At 42.2% G+C, this 27143-nt stretch overlaps 1 protein-coding gene across 2 annotated transcripts; it reads left to right on the top strand.

Moving 5' to 3' along the window:
* The first annotated feature begins 393 nt into the window (after positions 1 to 393).
* Positions 394 to 27143, top strand: BPHL (biphenyl hydrolase like). Of its 2 annotated transcripts, none has more exons than XM_048839756.2 (7): positions 394 to 839; positions 8477 to 8580; positions 11190 to 11356; positions 18052 to 18205; positions 19607 to 19738; positions 22670 to 22793; positions 26780 to 27143. In XM_048839756.2, the coding sequence occupies exons 1-7, from the start codon at positions 409 to 411 to the stop codon at positions 26865 to 26867; spliced, it is 1200 nt and encodes a 399-aa protein (XP_048695713.2). In that variant the 5' UTR covers positions 394 to 408; the 3' UTR covers positions 26868 to 27143. The 2 variants fall into 2 exon arrangements, with proteins under 2 accessions (XP_048695713.2, XP_048695714.1); XM_048839757.2 differs by lacking the exon at positions 394 to 839 and adding an exon at positions 2829 to 2927.

The raw sequence follows: 27143 nt of genomic DNA, 5'->3' as shown, positions 1-27143 counted from the left end.
GAGTGACCAGATGTTCTGATTTTAGAGGGACAATCCCGATATTCGTGGCTTTTTCTTAAAAAGTAATAGATGCCTATTACTCCCCACCCCATCCTGATTTTTCACACTTTCTCTCTGGTCACCCTATCTTGCTCTGGCTGTCTGGTGGCACAGACCACCTATCCCCGTGGTGTGAGTGATATGGGCACAGCACCATGCAATGGGCCCCAAAGCCATCACCGGAGGGTGAGCTGTTAGGTGTGGGGCAGTGGCCCCCAGAGCCATACACTCATTCCACCAATGGGCAGGGGCGCCAAGTCACCAGCACTGGGCCTTCCCAAGGCCAGCGAGGAGGAGAAGCATGCGGGGGTCCCTCAGGGGTAGTCCAGCTGCACCCGCGTGGCACTGTGGCCCGTGCACCAGGTCGCAATGCCACTCACTCAGCTTTGGGGCCCCCGTTCTGCAGGAGGAGCGGGCGGACGGGCGGACGAGCGAGGGAGCAGCTCCTGCACCAGGGCTCCCCCTGGGGGCCCGCCCAGCCTCGCCGTGCTTCCAGCAGCCCGGGGCCGCTCTGTTGCCGCAGGCCTCGCGCAGCCACCTGCGGCGCGGCGCTGGGGGCACCCTGGGCCAGAGCAGCTGGGGGCGGCCCGCCCGAGGCGACGCGGGAGCCGGGGGGGTCTTTGCAGCACCGCGGCCCGCCCTGCGCCCGAGGCGGGGCGGCTGGCAGCTGCGGGGAGGGGAATGGCTCGGCCGGGCGCTGGCGGGGCGCTGCTGCGGATTCTCCTCTCCCAGCTCCCGCCGGCCGCGCGGGAGGCGGCGCCGCTCGGCCTCCGGGGACCTGTTGCTGCTGCCTCCTACGGGTAAAGTCAGCCCCGGCCAGGCCGCGGCGCTGCCAGCGCGGAGCCGCCCCCGCCTCCCAGGGCGTCTCAGCCCGCTGCTGGGGAGCCTTGGGGCGGCGGGGGGTTGTGCAGTGGGGGGGGTGGTGTTTTGAGGAAGGGGTGGTGTAGTGCTTTGGGGAAGGCTGGGGGGGGATCGGACTGGGGCGGGGGGTATTTGTGGGTTGGGCTTTGGCAGTAAGCTATGTAGGGATATTTGGGGAGGGCGCTTCATTTCCTCAGCTTTCTTTTCTGGTGTAAGGAGCTGTCACTAGTGTCCACCCCCACTCTCCTCTTTTTGAGTTCTGGGCTGAGTCCCTGTCCCATCCGTCCCCCTGCCATAGGTGGCAGGCTGCACCCGTAGCCCCTCTACTAGGGGCCCGGCGGCCTGCTGGAAGCAGCCAGGGTTGCTAAGGGATGTGGTAGGGAAGAAAGACTGAGAAAGGAAACGGGAAGGCTGGCAGCTGAATTTAAAAGCTGCCCCTGCAAATCCATTTTTCATAGAATCATAGAATCATAGAATATCAGGGTTGGAAGGGACCTCAGGAGGTCATCTAGTCCAACCCCCTGCTCAAAGCAGGACTAATCCCCAATTTTTGCCCCAGATCCCAAATGGCCCCCTCAAGGATTGAACTCACAACCCTGGGTTTAGCAGGCCAATGCTCAAACCACTGACACAGTCCTTTGCCCTCAGCCAAAGCCCAGCTTGGATTTGTGGTGTAGCTGTAACTGAAGTGTCGTTCCCTTGTCCTTCACAAATTGCATCCCATTTCTGCAAAGCACAATGCTGCAGCATGATTTGTGGATACAGTACAAATGTGGTTTCAGCCTATGGAGGGTGCAAGGCTGAGCCAGGCTTTAGGGAGGCAGAAAACTACTGTTCTAGAAGTAGATGCACCAGCACAGGCTGCTGCGCACTACTGATTGAATGTAATTCCCAGTTCAGGACTATGGGCCTGTAGCCTTTGGCCCTCTCTACATTACAGGTAGGAAATGTTTTTAAACATTGTTTTAAAAACAAGTTTTCTGTATACATATATGGTTGTGTTGAGTGGTGTGAAATGAGGCATACATTCTTTAAAACAGGTTTCAGACACTGTTCACATCTTGTTCCAATGCCCTGTTTATGCTGACCAACATAACCAGGCAGAAAATTGACGTCTCAGCCTCCACAAGTTACGGTAGATGCAGTCAAGGGGATAAAATCTGTATTAGCATGATTCTAGCACAATTTCTGACCAGCATGGACTGAAATCTTATTTTTCTGAAAATTATGTTGTACAGACTTACCCTCTCTATAGTATAGTCATAAAACATACTTCGCAGTCCATACATTGCTGATTGCAGTTTCTCCATCCATTGTGCTGGATCCCTCCTAGTGACATTTCTGTCCCATTTAACACACACACACGGCAAATCATTTCCATTTCATTATCAAGCTACCATGGCTTTAGGGGGCACTGATCTATCTGATCTTGTGCATACTGTCAGCTTTTCCAAAACCAAAGACCTTTGTACCTGTCAAAATCAAGGAGGAAGATACAAGGAGCAGAGAATCTCTTAGATGCGTAGTCAGGACAAACAAAACTGCAAATTTTATTTTGGAAGTCATAAAAGACGTGCAAGGGCTTGTTTGGCAAAGGCAATAATATTGCTCTTATTTTTACATGCTTTAATAACATTTCTATACTATGCCTAATGTTTTTTGACAAACCGGTAACACTCTGAGTGTTACCTATTCTAAGTAGGGAGTGAAATGGGGTATCTCAGGCCTGCTGAAAAAAATAGAGTGGTTAATTTTTTAAGATTCACATTTTGATTTGCTGATTCTACAGCCTTTTTCCTAACTGATTACATATTAACTTCACAGAAATGTGGTGATTTGCTGAGTTTGTGGTGCAGCCCCTCACTTGGTCTTCATCCAGATAAAAAGGTCTGTATATATTGGCTATGAAATTCCAACAGTGTCTTTTTACATGGCTCAAGAGCAAGTGTGAGGCAGCATCACACATTCAGCAGAAGGTTACTTCACATGCAGTTAATAACTGGTCAGAGGGAAAGGCTACAGAATGTGTAAGTGCAACAGGAAAAAGGAAAGCAGTATAGTTTTCCCCCAGAGGTCTGTAAAAACACCACTTCATTGCCCACTTAAAAAAAAGGCAACAGGAGGGTAGTGATTGTGTTTTGTCAGTAAAGATAGACAGGGTTTTTTGCAATTTTTAAAATGGTTTCAAGCAATGGGATATTAAATGTTCCTACAAGGATTAGTTAAAATTGAGTTGAGGTGCTCATTTACCATGGTGAAGGATATAGTCAAATAACCTTCATGGAATGAAATTTTTAAATCAAAAGACAAGTGCTGTGTTTCACTATTTTTTTTTTAATATAGCTGTGCTTTCTATTAAGTGTTGTTCAAAAAGTGATCTAAGGATGTGCCATACTTCTTACCCTAAGCTCAAACATTTAGCTGCATCATATTTGGTTATGAAACTTGGTTCATATGCATAGATATTTACAGTAGGGTAGGTACAAAAAAGCTTGGTTGATCAGTTTTAATAGTCAAATTAATTTGTTAAAACGTATCCCCATAACAGATAGTCAAAATTCATTAAGTTATAAATGGCATAATGACTCTTCCAGTCTGAGCCATAGTCATGAAAACCAGTTCTGGACTTGCACCCCAATCTTCAAAGGATCTGTGTAGATGGATCATATAGATCTAATTGCAGGATCAGATCCTTAGTTTGGTAAGTGCCATTACCAACTACAGTATTGTGTTACATAAACACTTAGTTTATGTACAGTCTGGGCTGCCTTCTTGTGAACAAAGGGCTGCAATTTAATTCCCACTACCATAAATTAGGAATAGGAGTCTGTACAGCCATTGTTTGTTCATTTTGGGTTGCTTTATGAAACATGATTTAAAGTAGAAGTAATTCAGTCCTGAATGTAAACTATGTGGCAGGGGTTAAGTCAACCGCTTACCTCTGTGTTTAGCACAGAGATAAGCATAATGTCAAAGCTTAATAAATAACAGAACAATCTCACTAAATCATGAAGTTGTTTTGTGAGTGGCATAGAAAGAAAGTTTCTCTCAACCTTAATGCTTTAAAGTAACATTCCTACAAAAAAGCAAATAAAACTTTCATTGGCTTCAATGGGGCAAAGATTTCACCCATGATATTTAAGGCAATTAAAGTAGTAAAATGAATAAAGGTTAACCATTAGGTAACCAAATGGTGAGACGTCCATATGTGTTTTTTGTTTTTTAAAGTGAGATAAGTTAGTCAGAAGAGAACTGTAACTATTAGGTTATAAATTAATTGGAAGACAAAATGCAAACTCGTATGCCTGTTTTTGAATGAGGTAAGTGTGTAATACAGAGCTATGCCAGAAGATAAGAACCATACAGTGAAATCATAGAACAGTGTTGTATTTAAAGATTATTAACAACGTCAAAGTACAACATTCTGTAAGGAAAACAAAGTGTAGAAAAACATTAGTTTCACTGCTGTTTCATATTTAGTACAGTTAAAAGAATGGTATTAAACTGAGATTTAGAAATTGGTCTTTCATCCTCTTGAGCGAGACATGACTTACTGCCAAAAAAACAAAGACTTTTAAAATTATTTAAAAGTCCAGTTGCCAGGACTATTCTCGCAGCTCATTTTAATGATATCCATTGACATCATTTCACAGTGGATAAAATACGGAATTACAATAATGTCTCACTTCAGTCAACTGTCCTTTCCTACTTAGGTTAATACCTCATGTCTGATCTATCACTATCTCTAAAGTGCTTTCTCAGTCATCCACATGGTGACTATGTTAAAATTGCCCTTTGTTCAATTTTAACGAGTTGAATGAATGGTTGAAGTGATGTCCTTGCTTTTGGTGGTGTTCATCCTTTTATGGACACTGTTAGAAACATTGTAGACTGCATCCTTGAGGCTCATAAAATACTTCTGAAAAGCAGATTTTTTACAGGAATTGGCTTTTGGAATGCCCCAGATTGCACCAAATGGCAGGTATTTTCAAAAAACATTTCCTGATGAGGGTCCACCTCAGAGTTTACAACAATGTTATGGTGTAAATATACTCAGTATCCTTTTTAAATAACAAAGTGCAAATGGACTAATAGAAGTTTGTTTGCCTAATGGTGTTATCTCCCTCCTTGATTATGGCTTAGAAAAAACATTTTTGCTTAAATGGGAAAATGAATAAATATCTCAGTCTCTCACCCCATCTCTTTGCAAACACCCTGTGCCCTCTCCTCACCTTCCAGTACACAGTAGTAATGCCAGGTTAAAGTGCAGACTTTTTGAGAGATTATTGGCAGCCTGCCCTTGGATCCAAATATTCCTGTGTGCAGTACAGATCTGGTGCTATCATATCGTAACGTACGATTACGACTTTACACGTATTAACTAATAGAAGTACAATTAAGTAAATCTTATGGGCTATGGAGCACTGGGAGGCTCATGGAGAAAAAGCAAGAAAGAGGGTAGAGCGTCTGTGTATTTCAGACATGTCACTGAGGAAGCTGTCCTTGTAGTTTGGGGTGACTATTCCATTGACCTGGAACAGGAAATTACACAGGGGTGGAAAGAGGGCTCAGAAGTTCAGGGCCAACACTCATACTGGTCAGAAAAGTACTTAAATATTTAAGCCCCTGGAGTCAATGGGACTTACACGTATGCTTAAAGTTAAGCGTGTGTGTAAGTGCTTTCCTGAATAGGGATGGATTTAAGCACATGCTTGAATGCTTTCCTAAAAAAAGCACTTTTGCTAGTAACAGGTGCTCCCTTGATTGGCCAGGATTGAGAGTAGTAACATAGAGTAGAGAGTAGAACTGTGTCTTCATTGCAAAATAAAAGGTGTGATATTACGTGGAGCTAGCTAACTTGAATTAGCTTTCTAGATATGAAATCCTAATAGAGACATGGCACAGGTAAGTGTTACCTTGATGAGGCTAGTTGAGATAAAAGACTACCTGTACCTTGTCTCCACTAGGATTTCACATTGACATCGCTAATCTGGGTTAGCTCTCTCAATGTAAAAACACACCTTTTTCTACAGTGAAGATGTAACCTGGAAGGGTAAAGCTCACCTGTGCAGAGCTTTCTCAGGGACTGGTCTGTAACTGTGCAAAGAACTCCCACAGGAACTAAGCATCGTCATAAACCTCATCACCTTCCACTCCAAGTGCAAGGTTCACCTCTTTGGTCTTGCCTTCTCCAAACGCAACATATAGTGATACAATAAAGAAAAAGAAAATCAACTACCCTGCACACACAATTCTCCCCCTGAGGAGAGGATGTGAGAGAGAGAGAAAAAAAAACAAGTGACCAATGTTACTCACGACACTTAATGCACTACTATAAGGTGCTCGGGTACTACAGTGATGAGAGCTGCATAAGAACCTAGAGAGAGTAGAATAGAAGAAAACTCCCATGCTTACATATTTGAGTTCTCACGTGGCTGGAATAGAAGTTTACACAAAAGTAAAAGTAATGAACTTATCTTGCCTCTTCAATGGGAAATGGGTTTGTACTTCATTTCCTCAATATCCAGCAAGATTTTTGCTATTCAGAGCAGAAAAATGACTCAAAATGGCACTAATACCTCCTTTCTCTGCTCCAGCCACTTGAAATGGACAGGCTTCAACAGTCAGTTGAAAGAGACTCAAGGGGAAAAAATAATCACTTTTCTGGATAAGTCAAATTCTACTGCACCATGTTCCTGTGTTCCCGGATTACACTTTGGAAACATTTAGGGTCTAAAACCAACTAATATTCCAAGTAGTAATATATATTAAAAATCTAATTAATTTACATTTTCATAAATATGTAGCGGGTTAGCAAAGGCCTAACAGTCAATGTAACAATGATCCCTCTAAGAATTATCTGATGATGGTATAAGAATTCCAAACTATATAAATACAAGTATCTTTACCATTAATTTTCCTCCGCTTGTGACTGACTTTTGTGTAATCTTGAAGGCTTACTTTGCTACTTCTTCCTGTTGGAACATTTTACACAGTAATGTATTTTCTAATTGAACAATACCCTCTGCTCAGATTACATTGAATTGAATTGTATGATGTGATTCTCCCTGACCCCAGCTGTAGGTTTTTTCATTACACAACTTGTGAATCATAAGTAACCATACACCACATTCTGTTATGTAGCAGCAGAAGATGAGGTTCAGTGCAACAACAGCAGCCATTTGGAAGCAGTTCAGCAATACAGTGATATTTCTTTTTAATGTTTGTTTGTTTATTTTTAAACACTTCTGTAGGCACTTAAAGCTGTAGTTACACTGATTGTTTCTTAAAATCTCCTATTATTGTGCTACCATCAGTATCATGTGACATACCGAAGCCACCAAAGTTTAACATGATTATGATACAGTAGTTTAAAAAATGCCAGCCGCAAAGGCTACACAGGAACCATACAAGTGGAGGTGTTACCTCCTTGCACTTAGGGGAGATAATGTATTCCTAACCCTAGGGTGCTGGCTTACCTATACTGGCCAGTTCCTAGGAGGTGCAAAGCTAAGGCTCTCTGCCTAGTCTCCAGGCCCACCTACTCAAGGGGCAAGGCAGGGTAGTAAACAGGAATGCAGTGCCCCTTTAACCTGCATGCCTGGACTCAGGTAGTGTGGTCAGGGCAGCAAGGGGAGTGCCTTATTCCCCATTTACTTCCCTATGTGGATGTGCACAAACTAGACCTAACCATTTTTCTGCTTTTATTCCTACTGTATCTGTCACTTCATTTGGGTACTGTATAGAACGAAGTGCTGAAAAGTGATATACCAAGGATTTTAACAAAATTCCAGTAACTTTAGTAATGTGCTACACACCTCCAATAGCCAGGCTAAGAGAGTCATTCAGAACTGAGAACTTACCTCTTTTCTTTTTTGGTTTCAGAGGAACAGCCGTGTTAGTCTGTATTCGCAAAAAGAAAAGGAGTACTTGTGGCACCTTAGAGACTAACCAATTTATTTGAGCATGAGCTTTCGTGAGCCACAGCTCACTTCATCTGATGAAGTGAGCTGTGGCTCACGAAAGCTCATGCTCAAATAAATTGGTTAGTCTCTAAGGTGCCACAAGTACTCCTTTTCTTTTTTCTTTTTTGGATCTCCCAGTGTCTTTGGGACTGGCCACAGAGTACTGGCTCCTGCTCCAAGCATTGTCCTATCATCCTCTGTGCTGGGGAGGGTACACAGTATTACTTCTGAGGTTTTTTTGGGGGGTGGGAGGAGGTGTTCAGTAAGAGGTTTCTTTTTATAATGTTATGCAGGTTTGCAACATTTTGTTTTATTCCAAAAGATACACGTTGTTTTAAAAGACACTTTGCAGACCCACACAGTATTATAAAGTAAAAATGTCACATCCCTGACTTCCTATGTAGTCTGCCTCTGTTTTCCCGTAGCACTCTGTTTGATTCTTTCTCTCTCACACACACACACTCAACACGCCCCCCTCCCAGAAAGGCAAATAGAACCCTTTAAATATGACTGTGCTGTCAGTGTCTAGCATTAGTAATTACTGCATAGTCCATTGAATGACTGCACTGTAATGAGATATTAGCATGTTGAATAATTTTCTTTCCTTCTAGTACTTCAATAACATCTGCTAAAATCAAAGTGAATGGAGTGCCCCTGCATTATCAACAGACAGGACAAGGGGATCATGCAGTTCTGCTGCTTCCTGGGATGTTAGGTCAGGAGCTTTTGTCATATTACGACTTGATATCGGAATCTTTTTTCTTGATTTTTCTAAAGCTATTTTGTACTCTTTTTGTAAGATCTTTTTCAGCAACTTTTTACTTTGTTTATGCATTACGTTTTAAAAACTAGAATTTGGTACATGTAATAGAGTTAGGAAAAATCAGTTATTTTAAACATTTACCAGTTTTACAAACTCATTTAGAACACCAGAGACCTTCTAAATGCAAACATTCTAGGCCTGAATCTCCATTGCCTTGCACTTTCTGTAGACACTCATACCACCACAAAGTGGATGTAAAATGCTACCATTATGATTTAGTAATGTTGTACATCCACTTTTCACAGGTGCAAATGACTATGCAAGGTACAAACAATGGCGAGTCAGCTCCGTTGTTTTATATTTTAGTATATAAAGACTGAATGAATGATCATCTCTAAAAAGAGTATAAGTGCCTTCCAATTCCAGCTATAATAATGAACAACACTGATGGCAGCATTTACATCTTGTTTAAAGAAGAGCTTTCTCATGAAGGGGGAAAATAGCAGAGATGATATTGGTTTTTCTTTAATAAGAGTGTATGTTCACCTTTTGGTTATTCAGTTTCATAATGCATCAGTTATATTCGATTCTCAGCTGCTTTTGGAGACTGAGTGTGCCAGTGGCCAGGAATGTCTAGCTAGTGGTTGCATCCTCTCTTTTTGGATACTGACCTTGCCACAGTAATTGCTACCTTTGTCGTCTCCAGAGTGAGTCACTATGGTGCAGCCCAGAAAATACATACAGTTGATGCAGAATGCAGCTGCTCATTTGCTTAGTGCCACTTTTTGCCAAGAACTCATTAGATCTACCCAGGTGCTCAAAATTATGCATATGCATATGCATAAGTAGGTTGCTGGCTCAGGGCCATAGATTGTTGAGATATGCAAAGTGGGATGCAGTTTTTCTTTTTGACATGAAAATATTTTGTTATAAAATACTTTAAAAATACATAAATTTGGAAGACATTTCTGGAGAGATGGCAAAAAAATAGGAAGAAAAGGGAATATCTAATTCTAATGGTGTCTGAGAAATAATAATTCTTAAATTGTTCATTATTGATATTCATCCTGTTTCTGAGAGAAGTCAAGAAAGGCCCACTTATGAATTCAAAATTGATTTTTTGCAATGTATACATTGTTTTATTTTGAAATGTACACTGCTATAGTTTAATTACCACCATTAAAACACTAGTTGCCAGATTTTGTTGTCTTACCAATTTTAAATGTCTTTGGGCTGAAGCTTGGTGTATAATGTGTTAGTACAGGCATGTTTTAACATTTAGTAAAAAAAATAAATGACTATTATATACTTTTTGGTGTCATTTTATAAAATGTTAAATAATTAGTAGCATATTAGAGACATGGACTTTGTGTTATAGATGGTTATAAGCAACCTATTGACCCACGGAGTCAATTAATTAATAGTTGTTTTAATAAGTGGTTAATCATTTATCCTTTATAGACTAGTCATAAGGTGCCCTTAAAAATAAAGTAACCCACTTTTTAATGGTATCAAGCACTGGAATCACAGCACTATCTACTAATAAAATTAGTAGCTGATTTATAATACCAGGTCAGTGTCCAATGCTTCTCCATCTAGCCTGGTATTCTGCTTCTGGATGTGGCCATTAAACATTATTGCAAGGGAAGAAAACTCATCCCTTAATATAATCACCTAATTGCACCATGCTGTAGATGATGGAGGTATTGGGATTCTTTTTCAGAGCCCATGTGCTCCCACAAACTTCCACTGGTTTTGTTATGTCTCCAGTTACTATTACTGATGTAAAAGGAGGAATTTGGGGTATTCTAATCGGAATGTTAAAAGTATTTTAACAGCCCCTTTTAAATTCTAGAAGAAGTGTAGAGCCATTATGGGACAAGATTTTGATTTACATTCTTTCAATACATTATACTAGGGCTAAATAAGTTTGATCACAAAACTGCTATCTCAACCCTTGTGTTCATAGAGATTATAGTCCAATAGAATCCTCTATACTCAGACAGCCCAACTGATTTGCTGACACCCCACCAAATTTAAAAAATGTCTGAAAATGTAAGTCTGAAAAATATTGCCAAATCAAGGCCTTCTTAGATCCTACAGTAGTGGGTGCTCTAAAAATGGGTATATTACCTGCTTAACCAACACTTACCTATTGATACCACTTAGAAGAAAACATCTTAATTCAGCAAAATTTTTATTCATACTGTTGTGATTAAGCAGTGGTCCTGGTCCATACCATTTATCTAAATCTCTTCACTGGTAGGTGTCCCAACTAAGTGAATTTATGAAGTCCTACTGATTCGGTGAGATTGCATACTTTTGAGCAGTAATTTCCTTTAAATGTATTAGAATACTACTAAAGGTTTTTAATGCACAACTGATCCTCTGCTAGTTGCAATTCCTACTTACAATAAGGCTGAGAAAGGTACCTCACTTTTGTGGATTGGTCTCAACTTTCACATTATTTGAAGGTAGGGGTTCCCTCACCTCCATTTGTAGCATGTATAGGGTAGTTGTATAATGTGGTGATTAATTTATCAGGACATAATGTTTTTTAGGGAGTAGTCAAACTGATTTTGGACCACAGCTCAAATCTATGAACAAGCAGCTGTTCACAATAGTTGCTTGGGATCCTCGGGGCTATGGACATTCCATCCCTCCAGCTCGAGATTTTCCTCCAGATTTCTTTGAAAGGGATGCAAGAGATGCTGTTGATCTGATGCAGGTAAATCTGTTCTGAGATAAAGTCTGGTTTTCCTTAATGATGGTGGGGAGGGATGAAGTCAAGGATTATATGTTTACAGTAGTAATTGCTGATATTAAATTATGCAAAAGTGCTTAAAATGGATGGAGATACATTCTGCTTCCTTCTCCCTTTTATCACACAGATGATTTAGCCATGGAATTAATTATGTAAGGAAGCAGCACGTTCTTATTCCAAATATTTTGTCCGAGGATGTTTGTGACTTTATAGTTGAATGAAGTCCAGGAAAACTATATATTAAAAACAAGACCTACAGTTAATGATTGTAGCTGACAGGTTCTCCAGTGGGTGATAGGTTCTTGCAAAATGTCTTAGCTACGAGTTTAACATCTGATCCCTGCAAACTAAACTGACATTTCCATTGTAAGGTCTATTCCTGAAATAGTTAGAATGGGGAGTCAGAGGCTTCCTAAATCCACACCAAATATAATTTACACACATTGTGAGTACAAAGAACATGACTCATGTCTGTCATTGTTTTTCCTGCTTTTTAAGCCTGATTTGTAGAATCATAAAGTGAAAAATATGTTGTCCCGTTGTTTTGTTAATGATTGTGCCAAATTAATGTTAAAGGAAAGCCTGACAATAAAATATTAACTACCCCATATTGGCAACTTGTAAATGGAATTCCTTATGTTAAACTACACAGAATCTTTGGTCATGTTAAGAATCCTGACAATGCAATATGTTCCAGAAATATCAGATAGGGTTTGGACAGCAAAGCCAGTTATTTCTTTTAACAGCAGCAACTTTGCAGACCCATGGGAAATTGAAAATGCAGCCTTCTTAAAGTACGCTGCATAAGGAGATTAGTTGATCCAAAATAAGTCTGACAAGAAACACAGGAGAAATGTTTTTCCCTAGTCATGAAATCTGGTTGCCCCTTGATTTACAGTATATGCAGACTAACGTACAAAGCCAGTACCACTCTGGCTAACCAAGACAAAAATGCTATCATGAGCAGGTGACGGGCTTCCAAATGCGAAAGGTTGGAACTCCTTTTACCTGCTTCTCTTCAAACAGTTAATGAATGCATGACAGAAAAAAAAGATGCTGTCCTCAAAAGGAGTACATAATCCAATACTTTATACTCAATTGGGTAGAATGCAGGGCAGCATCCCATTCACATTTAATCAGTGCTAAAGTTAAAAGTATAACTGACTAGATTTTTTGGCAACAGAAAACTGTGTAGCATATCTTCTGCTTTTGAAGATTTGTATGTTTATAAGTACGTATATTAAAGGATTATTGAAATCTCTCTTATGAATAGGCTTGGAAGGATTAGGGTTGGGTTTTTTTTTATGGAATGTCAAACATTGATTTCACTTTATACAAACTGATGAAAAAAATTATTTCAATCAACAGAAATTTACAGATAGGCAAAGAAAAAAATGCTGCTTGAGAACTTATTAGAGTTTTAATTCAGGCTGTTTACTTTGTATATTTTGACATGTGATGTTGACAATTTGTGTTTTAATGGCTGTAAAGCTTTATCTTTTTGAATATCAACAACCACTGTCATTAAATAATTGTCTGACACCCCCCTCGCATAATTTCCCACAACTGAAAATTTAAGTTGATAAAAATTAAAAAATGCTTAAAACAAACATTATCCATTGAAATTATTTTAAAAAAACAAACAAATTCTGCCAAGCCTACTTATGAAGCATGGGTTAACTTGTTTATACATTCTCACAAATACTGTATGATAGCACAGTAGCTAAAGACTCAGCCCTAGTAATGAAGATTAGGATTTCCAGAATAAGTGTGTCCACATGGGGAATCATAAGGTATATCAGTTTAAATTTTCATCTTAGCTTATACCAGTATAACTTTCCTGTGTGGACAAGCCCTCAGACCTATTGGCTTTCTACAGACTTGTATTGACTACACTATGAATCCTTTGGCACATAGTGGTTTAGCTATTCTGACAAGCCCCCTTGTGGAGATGCAGTGTATGCCAACAGAGTTCTGCTGGCATAGATACACCATCTCCCCAAATGACATTAGCTGTGCCAACAGAAGCACTCTTTTGCCAGCGTAGTTGTGGCCAGCCTGGGGGTTTTGCAGGAATAGCTTTGTTAGCTTGCATCTGTGTCTGTTAGACTTGGTTCATATTTTTTGAAATTTTCTTCCCAACTCACTGCTATAAGCTTTTCTTAATAAAATGAAAGCTGAGATTCTGAAGAACAAGATAACAGTGCAAGACAGGTGTCACCATCTACCATCTGAATTAAATCTCTTTTTGAAATAAAGACCTCTTTATAACTACTAGCAGAATTTAATATGGGAAAAGAACATTTTAAGCCTGCTTCACTGCACCCTGCTCCGATGCCTACCACTACATCCAGCAATGACCAATAAGCACGTTAGCATTGCTTCTAAAATTTTCAGCAATGAGATAGTTAATATTGATATTTAAAACCTTCTGATACTTCCGTTTTAACATCCCATTGAGCCAAAAGGGATCAGTTCACATGTCTCTGAATTATTGTTTCAGGCTGACTGCAGACTCAGGCAGACATCACTTGTGTTGATTTACATTTGACTCAAATGAAAGCTTATTTTATACAGCAACTTAAAAACAATCTGCAATTGTGTCAGACCGTACATGGCCACACTACTTATGGGGCCCTGGACGGAGGTAATTTCAAGTGAAATGCTGTCATACTACAGGACCGGAGCCAGCACAAGATAGCCCACAGAAATAGGAAGCCGTAACTGGCTCCGTGGTTGTCCCCACTACTCTCTTCCTGCTGTTAGTGGATCTTGGTGCAGCAGAGAATGTGACCTAGAATCTGCCAAGTTCTAGGGGAAAGTAGTACATAGGATAAATTAAGGTCTTTGTGGGCTACAATCTTGCTTCCTTAGGGGAAGGCAATCATTTCAACATAAACATTTTTAATTGAAACTCATCATGAAGCAGTATTTAAAGTATACGGTTATAACCAAGAACAGTTCAAATTTCAGATCATGTTTTCTAAGTGGCTTCAATCCAGCTTCACATTTAACAGGCCAAAATCATGCCTCTAAGCACAAAAAAAGGTGGATTTGTACCAAATTGCTTAGATCAGGGGTCGGGAACCTTTCAGAAGTGGTGTGCCGAGTCTTCATTTATTCACTTTAATTTAAGGTTTTTCATGTCAGTAATACATTTTAACATTTTTTAGAAGGTGTCTCTCTATAGGTTATATATTATATAACTAAACTATTGTCATATGTAAAGTAAACAAGGTTTTCAAAATGTTTAAGAAGCTTCATTTAAAATTAAATTAAAATGCTAATCTTATGCCGCAGGCCTGCTCAGCCCGCTGCCAGCCTGGGGTTCCATTCACCTAGGCTGGCAGCTGGCTCAGTGGGGCCTGCGGCCGGGACCCCGGCTGGCAAAGGGGCCAGCAGCCAGAACCCCAGACCGGCAGTGAGCTGATCGGGGCCAACGTCCGGGACCCCAGACGAGCAGTGGGCTAAGCTGCTCAGCCTGCTGCCACTCAGCCCGCTGCTGGTCTGGGCTCCCGGCCCTGCCCACATAGAGTGGGTACCTACCATCTCCCTGGTTCTAGCCCATTCTCTTCCTCTCTCTCTGCACTGCGCTGAGGGTGGGAGTACACTGAGCACAGGGCTGGGGGTGAAGGAGCAGGCTGAGGGTTGGGGTGCAGGGTCTAGCCAGGAGCTAGAATGAGGGAGGGGGCTCAGGGTTGGGGCAGGAGGTTTGGGTGTGGAGTGCTTACCTGGGCAGCTCCCATTTGGTGCGAGGGTGCAGGTGGGAATGGAGTTGGGGGGTGCAGGAGCTCCTGTTTGATGCTCAGGGTGGGGTTGGGAATGTGGGGGGGGGAAGAGTCAGGGCATGGGGAGGGGCTGGGGTCCTGGGGGGATGCAGGGGTCAGGGTAGAGGGCTGGGGGTGTGGGCTAGGGTTGTGGGGGTGCTCCCAGCCTCCTGCCCAGCGGCTCATGGCAGGGGGCTGGAGGGGATATGCCCTGATTCCAGCCCCCTTCCCTACCTCTTCTCCGCCTCCTCCCCGGAGCAAGCGCACTACAGCTCTGCTTCTCCCCCTCCCGCACAAGGGCCACCAGCTGATTGGAGGCAGGGAGGAAGAGGAGGAGGGGCAGGAACCCAGCATGCTGGGGGAAGAGATGTGGGAGGGGAGAAGCTTGCCAGCCCTGCAGCAGCAGCTGCGGACCAAGCTTCTTCACCCTGTCCCCACGGGGGGCGGAGAAGAGCGGGCTGGGGCAGGCAGGATTTTGAATGGCACATGGCTGCCTGCTGGGGTCTTGGCTGCCGGCCCCGCTCAGCCCACTGCCGGCCTGAGTTCGACAGCGGGCTGAGCGGGGCCGGCGGCTGGGACCCGGCAGGCAGCAGCATGCCATTAAAAATCGGCTCACGTGCTGTCTTTGGCACGCATGCCATAGGTTGCCTACCCCTGGCTTAGATATTGAAGTACTCAGATTTTGGGTGCACGCAATTGCAGGAACAAATTTACTGGTTACTTTTAAAAACTTGGACCCTCTAAGCCTAGTTTTGAGTGGTGAAATGCACCCACAGCTACTTACATTGACTCTAGCTGATAATCTGAGCACTCAGCACCTCATAAAATCAGGCCCTAGCTGTTTCAAGTTGGACACTCAAAATTTGAAGCACTGTAAATTAGTGGATGCTTTTAAAAAGTTCAGCCAGTTTAGGTAGCTCTCACACATGTACACTCTCTAAAACCCACAATAGATATTTAACAAGTGTCAGCAAACCAGCTCTTGTTTTCCAGGTTTTATTAACCTTTATTTTTTCTAAGACTCTTTAGTAACTGCTTCTCAGGGCTTGTCTATACTTAAAATGCTACAGCAGGGGTCGGCAACCTGCGGCACGCGTGCCAAAGGTGGCATGTGAGCCAATTTTTACTGGCACACTGCTGACAGCCAGGGTCCCCACTGCTGACCCTGCTCAGCCCGCTGCCTGCCTGGGTGAACAGAACCCCAGGCCAGCAGCGGGCTGAGCGGGGCTGGCGGCCAGGACCCCGGATGGCAGAAACCGGTGGACAGAATCCCAGACCGGCAGCAGGGTGAACCACTCAGCCCGCCACCGGTCTGGGGTTCTGTCTGCCGGCCCCACTCAGCCTGCTGACGGTCTGGAGGTCCGGCTGCCGGCCCCTTGCCAGCTGGGGTCTTGGCCTCCAGCCCCACTCAGCCCGCTGCTGGCCTGAGTGAACGGAACCCCCAGCCGGCAGCGGGCTGAGCGGGGCCGGCGGAACCCCAGATCGGCAGCGGGTGAGCCGCTGCCAGTCTGGGGTTCTGTCTGCCACGCAACTCAGCCCACTGACAGTCTGGGGTACCGGCCACCGGCCCCTTGTCAGCCGGGGTCCCGGCCATCTGCCCCGCTCAGCCTGCTGCAGGCCTGGGATACCAGCTGCCGGCCCCGCTCACCTCACTGCTGGTCTGGGGTTCCAGCTGCCCGGCCCCCTGCCAGCTGGGGTCCGGGCCTCCAGCCCTGCTCAGCCCTCCTGCTGGCTTGGCGTACCAGCAGCCAGCCCAGGGCTCTGCTCCTGGCCGGGGCCCAACACTCTGCAGCCCTTATCAAAAATTACACTACAATTAGCTTAAAAACTTGAAAAAACTTTGTATATTACAGTAATAGTTAAAAAATGTATAATGTTAAGAAATACATAGGTTTGATGAAACAAAGTAGTTGTACTTATGTGCCTGTGCTTAATTTGTGTTTTGTATGGTTTACCTTCTAAAAAAATCTCGCATGTTTCACACCCCCAGAAAGGGCATCTCGCATGCCTAGGGGGTGCGTGCCCCAGATTAAGAATCATTGCACTAAACTGATAAGATCTGCATTTTAATTTTAAATAAAGCTTCTTAAACATTTTAAAAACCTTGTTTACTTTACATACAACAATAGTTTAGTTATATAATATAGACTTATAGAGAGAGACCTTCTAAAAATGTTAAAATATATTACTGGCACGCGAAACCTTAAATTAGAGTGAATAAATGAAGACTTGGCACACCACTTCTGAAAGGTTGCCAATCCCTGTGCTACAGTCTAGACAGTCTAGAAGGGGTTCACCCACTGGTATTGGTAATCTACCTCCCCGAGAAGCGGTAGCTAAATTGTTCTTCTCTGTCTACTGCTGTCTAAACTGGGGGTTAGTTCGGTACAGTTACATCTCTCAGGCATGTGGATTTTTCACACCTGAGAGACTTACTTTACCAGTGTAAAATCCCAGTGTAGACCAGGGCACAGTCTCATCTAAGATGCAGTCACCCACTGCCATACAGATTCTTCAAATCTACAGGAAGGCAATCCAAGAATCTCTAGCAGCGTCACACTCACTTTTACTTTAAATAGGGTTTTTTCAATTGCTGCCCATTTTAATGTAAAATCTACTGTCAATGTAATTAGCCTTTACTCCATTAAATAGCCCAAACCATAGTGGAGGGAAATATAATTTCTAGGTATTTGAACTTGTCCTTAAGTCTTCCACCATTCAGCAAAGGAGTCTGTATTTCCATTTTAGTTGTGTGTGTTAATTGTAATTTAACTAAATTTGAGATTTTGGTTGAAGTTGTTAGTTTTCAAGAAACAGTTAACTGCAGGTAGATACAGCTGTTTAGTAGTGAAGGCCAGTGATTTTTACTGTGATTTTGTCACACCAATCAAGGCATTGAAGTTTAAGAAGTTCTCTTTGCTGGGATGGAGTGATGGTGGGATTACTGCTCTCATAGCAGCTGCAAAATATCCAACCTTTATCCATAAGTTAGTTGTTTGGGGAGCAAACACCATTGTTACTCAAGAGGATCTGAAGCTTTACAATGGTAAGTATTAATTGTGAATGGAGACATGTCTGATGGCAAATAACTTAGTCTCTTCTTGTATCTTTGTATTGATCCTTTAAAATAATTACAAACACATAACAATTTAAAGGAAATAACACATCACAGAATTCCCTATTTTAGTAAATACAGGAATAGATAAAAAATCTTAATGACACAAACCCTCCTCCCCCAAACCACCATAGGTGCAATAAAACAGAAGGAAAAATGTTCCTTAGGAACGAGAGCAAAACTTTTTAAAAATGTGTAATATCTAGTATTCTAGCATATAATGAACAAGAACTTTTCCCCTCCTGAGGTCAGAATACACAATCAGAAAATAATGACAAATAAAATTCATTTGTGTGTAGGAAAAAATGAATCACCCATGTTTCCTTTTCCACTTTAATTCCCTTGAAATTCTTTGCTCTATTGACAAAAAAAAAAAGCAGCTTTATAAAGAGACCCTGGATTTCTGGCTAACTGCAACTTTTCCAGCAAAACAAAAGCTGAAAAACCTAAAGAAAGAAACTTAGCACGCAGAAAAAAAATCTGATTTCAGTGACCTGAGAAATGTCTGGGAAAATTATTTCTTCTAGAAATTGCATATTGCTGTTTATTGAAAATTATTTGTAATTTGCTTTGTATCCAAATTTGATGCTGTATGGTAGTTGTCACTCTTGGGGACATTTGCTTTATGGGCATTATTGTCAGCTGGAGAGATACAAAATTTCTAAACCTGGCAAACAGGGGAGTAAAGTAGAATTCCAGATTATTTGTACAGCTTTGAGTAACATGCAGTGAGTCAGCAGGACTCCACTGAGTAGGCAGATCCTGGTTTCCTCTAAGAATGTGGCAAATGTACTATAATGTCAGCATACTGGAACGCCTTAGTAAAGACTTCCTGACATTGAACACTAGTGAATAACTCAGGTGCCAGCTTCCATCCAGAGGCCAGAGCAGAAAGCTGTCCTAGAGCAGGGCATTTATACCCTACCCATTTTCTATAAAAATAGATACGATTTGAACTTTGACTCTAGATAAACACTCTTCTCCCTCAGCTCACCAAAGAGACTCTACATGCTTTGGGGTCTCATCCTGCAAGCACACCTCCCTCCTCCTTTCCTCCCACTGCAGGCAGAGAGCGTATTTGTCCACCCCTTGCAAACACAGTAGCAACAATTTGCAGCTTGAACTCAGAAAGGACTCTGATACAGACATTGAAATTAATTTGTTATTTTTTCCCCCTTCCACGGATAGTTTTTTTTAAAAAAAACCTTTGACAGAATTTTGCATCTGAAATGTAAATTTGTAATTGGCTCTTAAAATGCACACTCAAGTATTTATGTGAATGCTATTTGTTTATTGAAAAGGGTCTAATGTATTCAATGCCATTTTACATAGCTATCCGAGATGTTTCAAAATGGAGTGAAAAGATCAGGAAACCAATGGAAGAAGTGTATGGACATGAATATTTTGCAAAAACTTGTGAGGCCTGGGTGGATGGAATCTCTCAGTTTGCTGACAAGCCAGATGGTAAGATTCCTGCAACTGCAGCAGCAGCAAAGTTGCAGCTAAAAATCTCTCAACATTGCTCTTAGCAGCCAGCAGAGGAAGAACGAACGAGTTGCACACACCGCACAGTGTTATGAACCAGCAGACTCGCGCTCATGAATACAGCAGACACTTCACAGAATCTAAGTGATGAACAGGAGGAAAGAGCTTTTGGAAGTCATTAGCTGAGACTTTTCTCTGCCTTTGCTTTGCCACAAGCCTAGAATAGAATCATAGAATCTCAGGGTTGGAAGGGACCTCAGGAGGTCATCTAGTCCAACCCCCTGCTCAAAGCAGGACCAATCCCCAATTTTTGCCCCAAATCCCTAAATGGCCCCCTCAAGGATTGAGGTCACAACCCTGGGTTTAGCAGGCCAATGCTCAAACCACTGAGCTATCCCTCCCCCCCAAGTTACTAAAAATATCATTTTTAAATAGATGTAGTTGGAGAGTTTCTTCTCAGGTTCCTTTTCAGTTCTCTTTCAATGAGGAAATATTTTCCACTTGAGAGATATGACATAGCCCAAAAGAGCATTCGTTTTATGGTTTCTACAGGTAGCAGCAGGTATTGAAAGCAAGGGAGGGAAGATTGATTTTTAAAGATTTGTGGTTCAGATTTAACAAAGCATATTTAAAATAATGCAGCCAAAGATAAAGCATCTAAAATAAGTCAGTTACAATTCAGGAACAACTATGTTATTTTTAAGCTTGACTCTTAAAAATCTTTGGGAATAAACTCTTCCTATAGACTTTGCAAATAAGATTGACCCTAAATGCTAAACAGCAATTTTCTGTTTTAATTCATAGCAAATTTGCTTTTAAATTGCTGAATGCAAACAATATATACAGTACATATGGTGCACACAAGGCAAAAAGCCCAAGATTCCCTTATGTGTATGTTCCTTTAGTCCTTAAAACCAAAATAGTAAATATCTGACAATGGTTCTGAATAGACAGTAGGCATCAAATGACTGCAAGGAAAGTGTTTCCTTACATTTTACTTCTTCAAATCCAGAGACAGACTTGTAAGAAAGATGCCAGTCAGCTGGTACCATAATTTCTCCCAGTAGGGAGGCATCTTAACAAGTTGTATTCCAGTTCTTTTGTCATTTTTTTTTAAAAATAGCACCCCCTTAGATAGGGGTAAGTATAAGTCTGGGGTATATATGCAGTGAAACCTTGGCTGACAGCCATCTGCAAGCAGTAGTCACATCCTTTAGTGGCCACAATTTTCAGCACGTGTGAAAATAAGTCTCCCTGGAAAAAGACCACCTGGAAACATTTAACAACTAGCTGACTTGCCCAGGTGCTGTAACTGGACCCAGCACTGGAAGGTGCTGAGCATTCTCATCTCCCTCTGTAGTCAGCAATAGTTGGCAGCACTCAGCCATCAGCATCTTGCACAATCTGATCCAGTGTACGCTAGGTCATCTGTGAAAGGCAGTTAGCTACTTTTGTACTGAGAGCCAGTCATGCATCAAGGTACCAGTGGATGAAATCAAGAAAAGGGACAAATAAAAACACTAGATTTTCTTTCATTCAAACTGGAATTAATCATGCATGAACATGATTTAAGTAGAATAGCAAAAACTTGTGCTCAAGCACAGCCTGTTGCTTAAAATTTCTCAAGACTATTTGCCATGAATAGGCAGGAAAGCTGATGGCGCAAGAAACTCTAAAAAATAAATTCTAAACTCACTGAGGATGGTGACTTTTAAGGCGATGCTGCATGAGTGGCTTAAAGCTGCAGAACTGAAGAATGTTCCTGCAAAGCGTACCAACTGTGCTAAGGGAGGAAGTACAATCTGGTGATTAAAGCAGAGGACGGTTGTGTCTATTTCTTGACTCTCTAACCTTGGGCAAGCGACTTCACCTTTCTGTACTTGCTGTTCTGAAGCTTAAACAACATTGAAAAGGTGCTTTAAGATCCTTGGATGAAAAGTACCAAGTGAAAATGATTACTGGGCAATAATTGAAAAAAAGTAAGGTAATGGGTGAGGTGGAGGCATCATTATTTAAAACTAGCAACGAGTGACTTGAGAGCTGGGACAGCATGAATATATACACTTGAACTGGGTTCTAAGGCTGCCGATATCTGTGAGGAAAGCCTTGTAAATTGAAAGCAAAAATTGTTTGAGAATGTCTGGAATATCAAATGAAAGTTTCTCCCCTCCTTGATTTACCCACAAACTCACTCATGAAAGCAAGAGTCAAAGCCAAGAATGGAAAGCTAGCCAAAAAGAGTGCATAAACTGTATTGCTGTGTGGCAGTATAATGGAGATGTGTGGAAAAGGGAAGCAGAATGCACATTATTTTCAGGTTTACATTAAATGAAAGAACAGAAAAAAACCTTTGATTGGTTTGGTTAATTCTAGATTAGGTGGACACCTATTACAAAGAGAAATGTCCATTATGAGCAGATATTACTGTATATTTATATACTTAATTTTTATACCGTAGGTTTAAAAAAATTGTCAGGTAACCTGCAGCTTGATAACCTAGAATAACCAACAGTAGCATAAACATGAGATGGCATAGACCTCAGAGACGGAAGAGATGAATTATAGCCAAGCAATCCATGCATTGTCTAGTTATGTGCAGTTAGAATGTTTAGAAAAGTGCGTGCCACAAATATTTCATGCACTGGCTTTGCTATGTAGTGATAGTTCATTAATCAACAGCTCATCACACAGAAGTAGAAATATATTATGTATTTCATCTTTGGGGAAAGAGGTTTGTGTACTGATGCTAGGCAGCGTACGTTTGGCACTTGCTTATTATCCCTCTGTGGCAGGGTGACTACATTGTATATGCCAATGGGTACTAGTGATCAGAGCTACAATAGAAGTTCCTAGTTTCTAACAGTTTTTTCAGTTTTAAACTTTCATATTTAAACTTTTCAAATTTTTCAGGTAACATTTGTCAACACTTACTGCCTCACATAAAGTGTCCAACATTTATAATACATGGTGGAAAAGACCCTTTGGTACCACAGTTTCACGCGGACTATCTTCATGCACACATCAAAGGGTCACGGTGAGTCATGCCTTCAGCTGCACAGTTTTGAAGCACCTTTTGGGAAGGGAAGAAGTGAACACACAATATGGAAATGGAAAATCTTTAGGCAGAATTTCTCAGACACGGATGGAGTTGTTTGTAAGCATCCCCAGAATGGTACATTGAGAGCAGCGCAGACTATCCTTTTTACATTATAGTACTGTTTTAAAAAGGAGTAAGGAGCCAAAAGGATTAAAAGCTGGCTGATAGGTCTCAAAATGTCTGAGAATGGAGAATCATTATTGAACAGATGCATTTCTAGTGCATCCCACAGGGATTGGTTCTTGCCCCTATGCTATGAACATTTTTATCAATAACCTGCAAGAGAACAAAATCACTACTGATAAAGTTTGCAGGTGACAAGGATTTGGGGAGTTGCAAATAATGAAGAGGACGGGTCACTGATTAGAGCAGTGTGGGTGCAAACAGTACCTATTTTAATGTGGCCAAATGTAAAGGTGCATATCTAGGCAGGGCCAGATTAACTTTTTGTGGGCCCGGCCCCAAATATATTTGTGGGCCCTCATTGGAGAAATAGGGCATGTGATGGGGGGGGCAGTCTGCAGAGCGAGGGGCCAGTTGGGGGCAATTAGGTGCAGCACAGCCGGAGTGGTCCCTCTCAGCCAAGCACAAGGGCAATGTTTACAAACCCAAAATTGCTAGACGCACCTTGGCCCGCCCAGCCCTGTGCTGCCAGCATGCCCCTTCCACACTGCCCCCTGCCCAGCGCCCTGCCCTTATGCCCAGCATCCCCCTCACCAAGAGACTTCCCCCACAGATCCCTACGCCCAGCGCCCCCTCGCCCAGACCTCCCCTACAGATCCTTATGCCCAATGCCCCCAGACCTGCTATGCCCAGCACCCCCTGCCCAGAGACCCCTCCCGCTGACCTCCCACCACAACTGCACAATACCCCCTGCCCAGCTCCCTCACTCGCAGATCACCTATTGTCCAGCACCCCCTTCACAGTCCCACCATTACAGCACCACATATTCCTGAGGGAATTCCGAATCAAATTCTGTGCATAATATTTTAAAATTCTGCAATTTTTGTTTAACAATAAATAAACGTGGAAGCTCCATCATGGCAGGGGAGAAGCACCGGCCACCAAGATGAGAGAATACCCTGCAGCCTCCCCCAGCCCCCTGGGACCGGGACTTGGTAGTGAGGCTGAACCTGACCCTGACACAGCACAAGGGCCATGTCTGCCACAGAAACTCCTTGGGGCCCTGCCCCTTTTGCACCAGGCACACCAGATGCGGGCAGGGAGGCTCAACCTGGCAGCAGGATCCAAGTACGGAGGGACTTAGTGTGGGGGGATCCAGATAGGAGTAAGAGGGTTCTGTGTGGGGCAGTCTGGGTGCAGGCAGCTCAGTGGGGGATCTGGATGCAGAGGGAGGTTCCAGGTGCAGGGGCAATGGGAGTCTGCAAGGGAGACCAAGTGAAAGTAGTTAGAGCTCAGCAGCTGGGGGAAAGGGGGTGGAGGTGTGCAGTCTGGGTGCAGGGGAGGTGGGGTTCATCTGGGTGGGGGTGTCTGATCTCTGGCGCCATTGTAAACCTGGAACTGCATCTAGGAACAAAGAAGGCAGGTCATACTTACAAGATGGGGACTCTATCCTGGGAAGCAGTCACTTTGAAAGAGTTGGGAGTGGGGGCAGATAATCAGCTGATAATGAGCTCACAGTGTAACACCAAGGCCAAAAGGACTAATGCTATCCTTGGATGCATGAATAGAAGAATCTTGAATAGGAGTAGAGAGATTATTTACTTCTGTATTTGATACTGGTGCAACTGCTGCTTGAATACCATGTCCAGTTCTAGTGCCCATAGTTCAAGAAGGATGTTGATAAATTGGAGAGAGTTCAGAGAAGAGCCACAAGAATGATTAAAGGATTAGAAAACATGTCTTGTAGTGAAATTGTTTAAGATAAATAGACTCAAGGAGCTCACAGAGAAGGTTGAGGGGTGACTTCATTACAGTCTAAATGGGCTGTGCAATCTAGCAGAGAAAGGTGTAACATGATGCAGTGGCTGGATGTTTAAACTAGACAAATTTAGACTGGAAATAAAGGTGTAAATTTTTAACAATGAAGGTAGTTAACCACTGGAATAGTGTTCCAGGGGTTATGGTGGGTCCTCTTATCACTAGCAATTTTAAATCAGTACTGGATTTTTTTTTATTTTTATTAAATAAAAGGATATATGCTCTAGGAATTAATTTTAGGGAAGGTCTGTGGCCTCTGAGCTATATACCATGGTGCCTTCTCACCTTGGAATCTGTTAATCTAAAAGTGAAACCATGTAGTTAAGATCACTTCCACCCATCTGAATTACTGCCCCTGCACTCCTTGTGCCATATGATATCTAATCGCTATCCCCTTCAGCGGAGCTAACAAAGCCCTGAAATACTACAGCTGGAGCAGGAAGCCCAGTTAGCACTGAATGCTAAGGTCATAGCTGCTCTATCTACACCTTTACTGAGATTTTACTACTGGGCACTGGTCTCATAATAAACATGAAGTGACAGTCAACTATTTTGCTCAAGTGCATCAGTGTTTTTGGAATAATAAACAGTACAGAATACAAATATGTCCAGAGATATTACTCTCAACCCCTTTACCCAAAGTCTTGAAGCAGTGCTCACCTCATCTAGAAACTGTGGCCAGGCATGCTCTTAGCACGTGGAATAGAGCTGTTCATTCTCTTCCTAGCTGTGACTAGTCTGTCAACTACCGCTCCATTTCATTACTATTTCCAACACACAGTGCACACTAGCAGAAGAGTAGGATTAGGAAAACAGAAGCCATCTTTATGAAGACAAAACAGGGAAATTCTGTTCAGTTAGCTGGTTTAACCTCCGTCAAAATGAAAATCAGAGTTTACTTTACAGGCTTCCCTGTTCATACAGAATTCATACAGGTTTGCTCCATTAGCAAAACTTAATACCTAGCCCAACCCATTAGTTACTTAGCAGGCACACTTAGTGTCGCACTGTCCTCACCACAAGTCTCCTCCATCCACTCCAGCATTGTTACTCCCTCCCCTTTTTCAGAGGATCACTTCAACTCATGACCATTACCCTGCTCTTTTCCCTGAAGGCAAGTACTGTAGATTCTATTCCAGTGTTGCCTCATAGGAGACATTAGTGAGATGTTGTAACATCTCATGCTACCTCTGGAATCAGAGGAACAGCCGTGTTAGTCTGTATTCGCAAAAAGAAAAGGAGTACTTGTGGCACCTTAGAGACTAACCAATTTATTTGAGCATGAGCTTTCGTGATGAAGTGAGCTGTAGCTCACGAAAGCTCATGCTCAAATAAATTGGTTAGTCTCTAAGGTGCCACAAGTACTCCTTTTCTTTTTACCTCTGGAATGTTAACCCTCTACAGCCGCTAGTGCAGGCATTTGCCAACTGGGGGTCAGAAGGTTATTACATTGGGGGGGCCACAATCTGTCAACCTCCACCCCAACCCACACTTTGCCTCCAGCATTTATAATGGTGTTAAATATATTTTAAAGGGGTTTTAAGTTTATAAGGGGGTGAAGGGGGGGGTCGTCACACTCCTATGTGAAAGGGGTCACCAGTACAAAAGTTTGAGAACCAAGTATCTGGCTTCTGGCAAGTAGCTGACTTAAAGAGAAAATTTCCCAGAGATTCACAATTACAGCTCATCTAACACATTTTTCCCTGATCCAGCACCAATTTGTCTTCCCCAGAGATGGCATTTAGATTTGTAGGCAGTAGCTATAGACTGTCAAGGTTTCAATTTTAAGAATAACTCAACTAATTATTAAATGGAGGAGCCAGATTCTGACTTTACAGCAAAGGAAATCTAGATAGTGTTTAAAAAGAAAAAACCACAGGAGTTGCTTCAGATTTTGCACTTGGTTACCATGGTCATACAATGGCCCTATGTGTTTTATATGCAAGTATATGTTTAGCGTTTACATGAATATCTTTTTTTAGGTTGTTTCTGATGCCAGAAGGAAAGCACAATCTACATTTACGCTTTGCAGAAGAATTCAACAGATTAGTAGAAGATTTCCTACAATAGAGTTAAAAATATTAAGTATGTATCTTAGTATCTTATCTTAGTATATTTAATGATTATATTCTCCCTCTGTGGCCATCCCAGTCATGTCACTGACTTATTGGCCGTTTGATTCTCCATTATAAGAAACTGTAAAAGGAAATTGTTTGCATTTATGCCAGTTAGAGGTAGATTAAGATCCTTACTATATCTTGCTTGGTAAAAAAGTAGTGCATGGCAGAGATGCATCTGTCTGTAAAAAAGTAACTAGTGAAGCAGCATTAAATGTGTCTGACTGGA

This window comes from Caretta caretta, chromosome 2 (assembly GCF_965140235.1).
Source record: "Caretta caretta isolate rCarCar2 chromosome 2, rCarCar1.hap1, whole genome shotgun sequence".
Lineage (NCBI taxonomy): Eukaryota > Metazoa > Chordata > Testudines > Cheloniidae > Caretta > Caretta caretta.
This window is presented reverse-complemented; position numbering and strand designations above follow the sequence as displayed.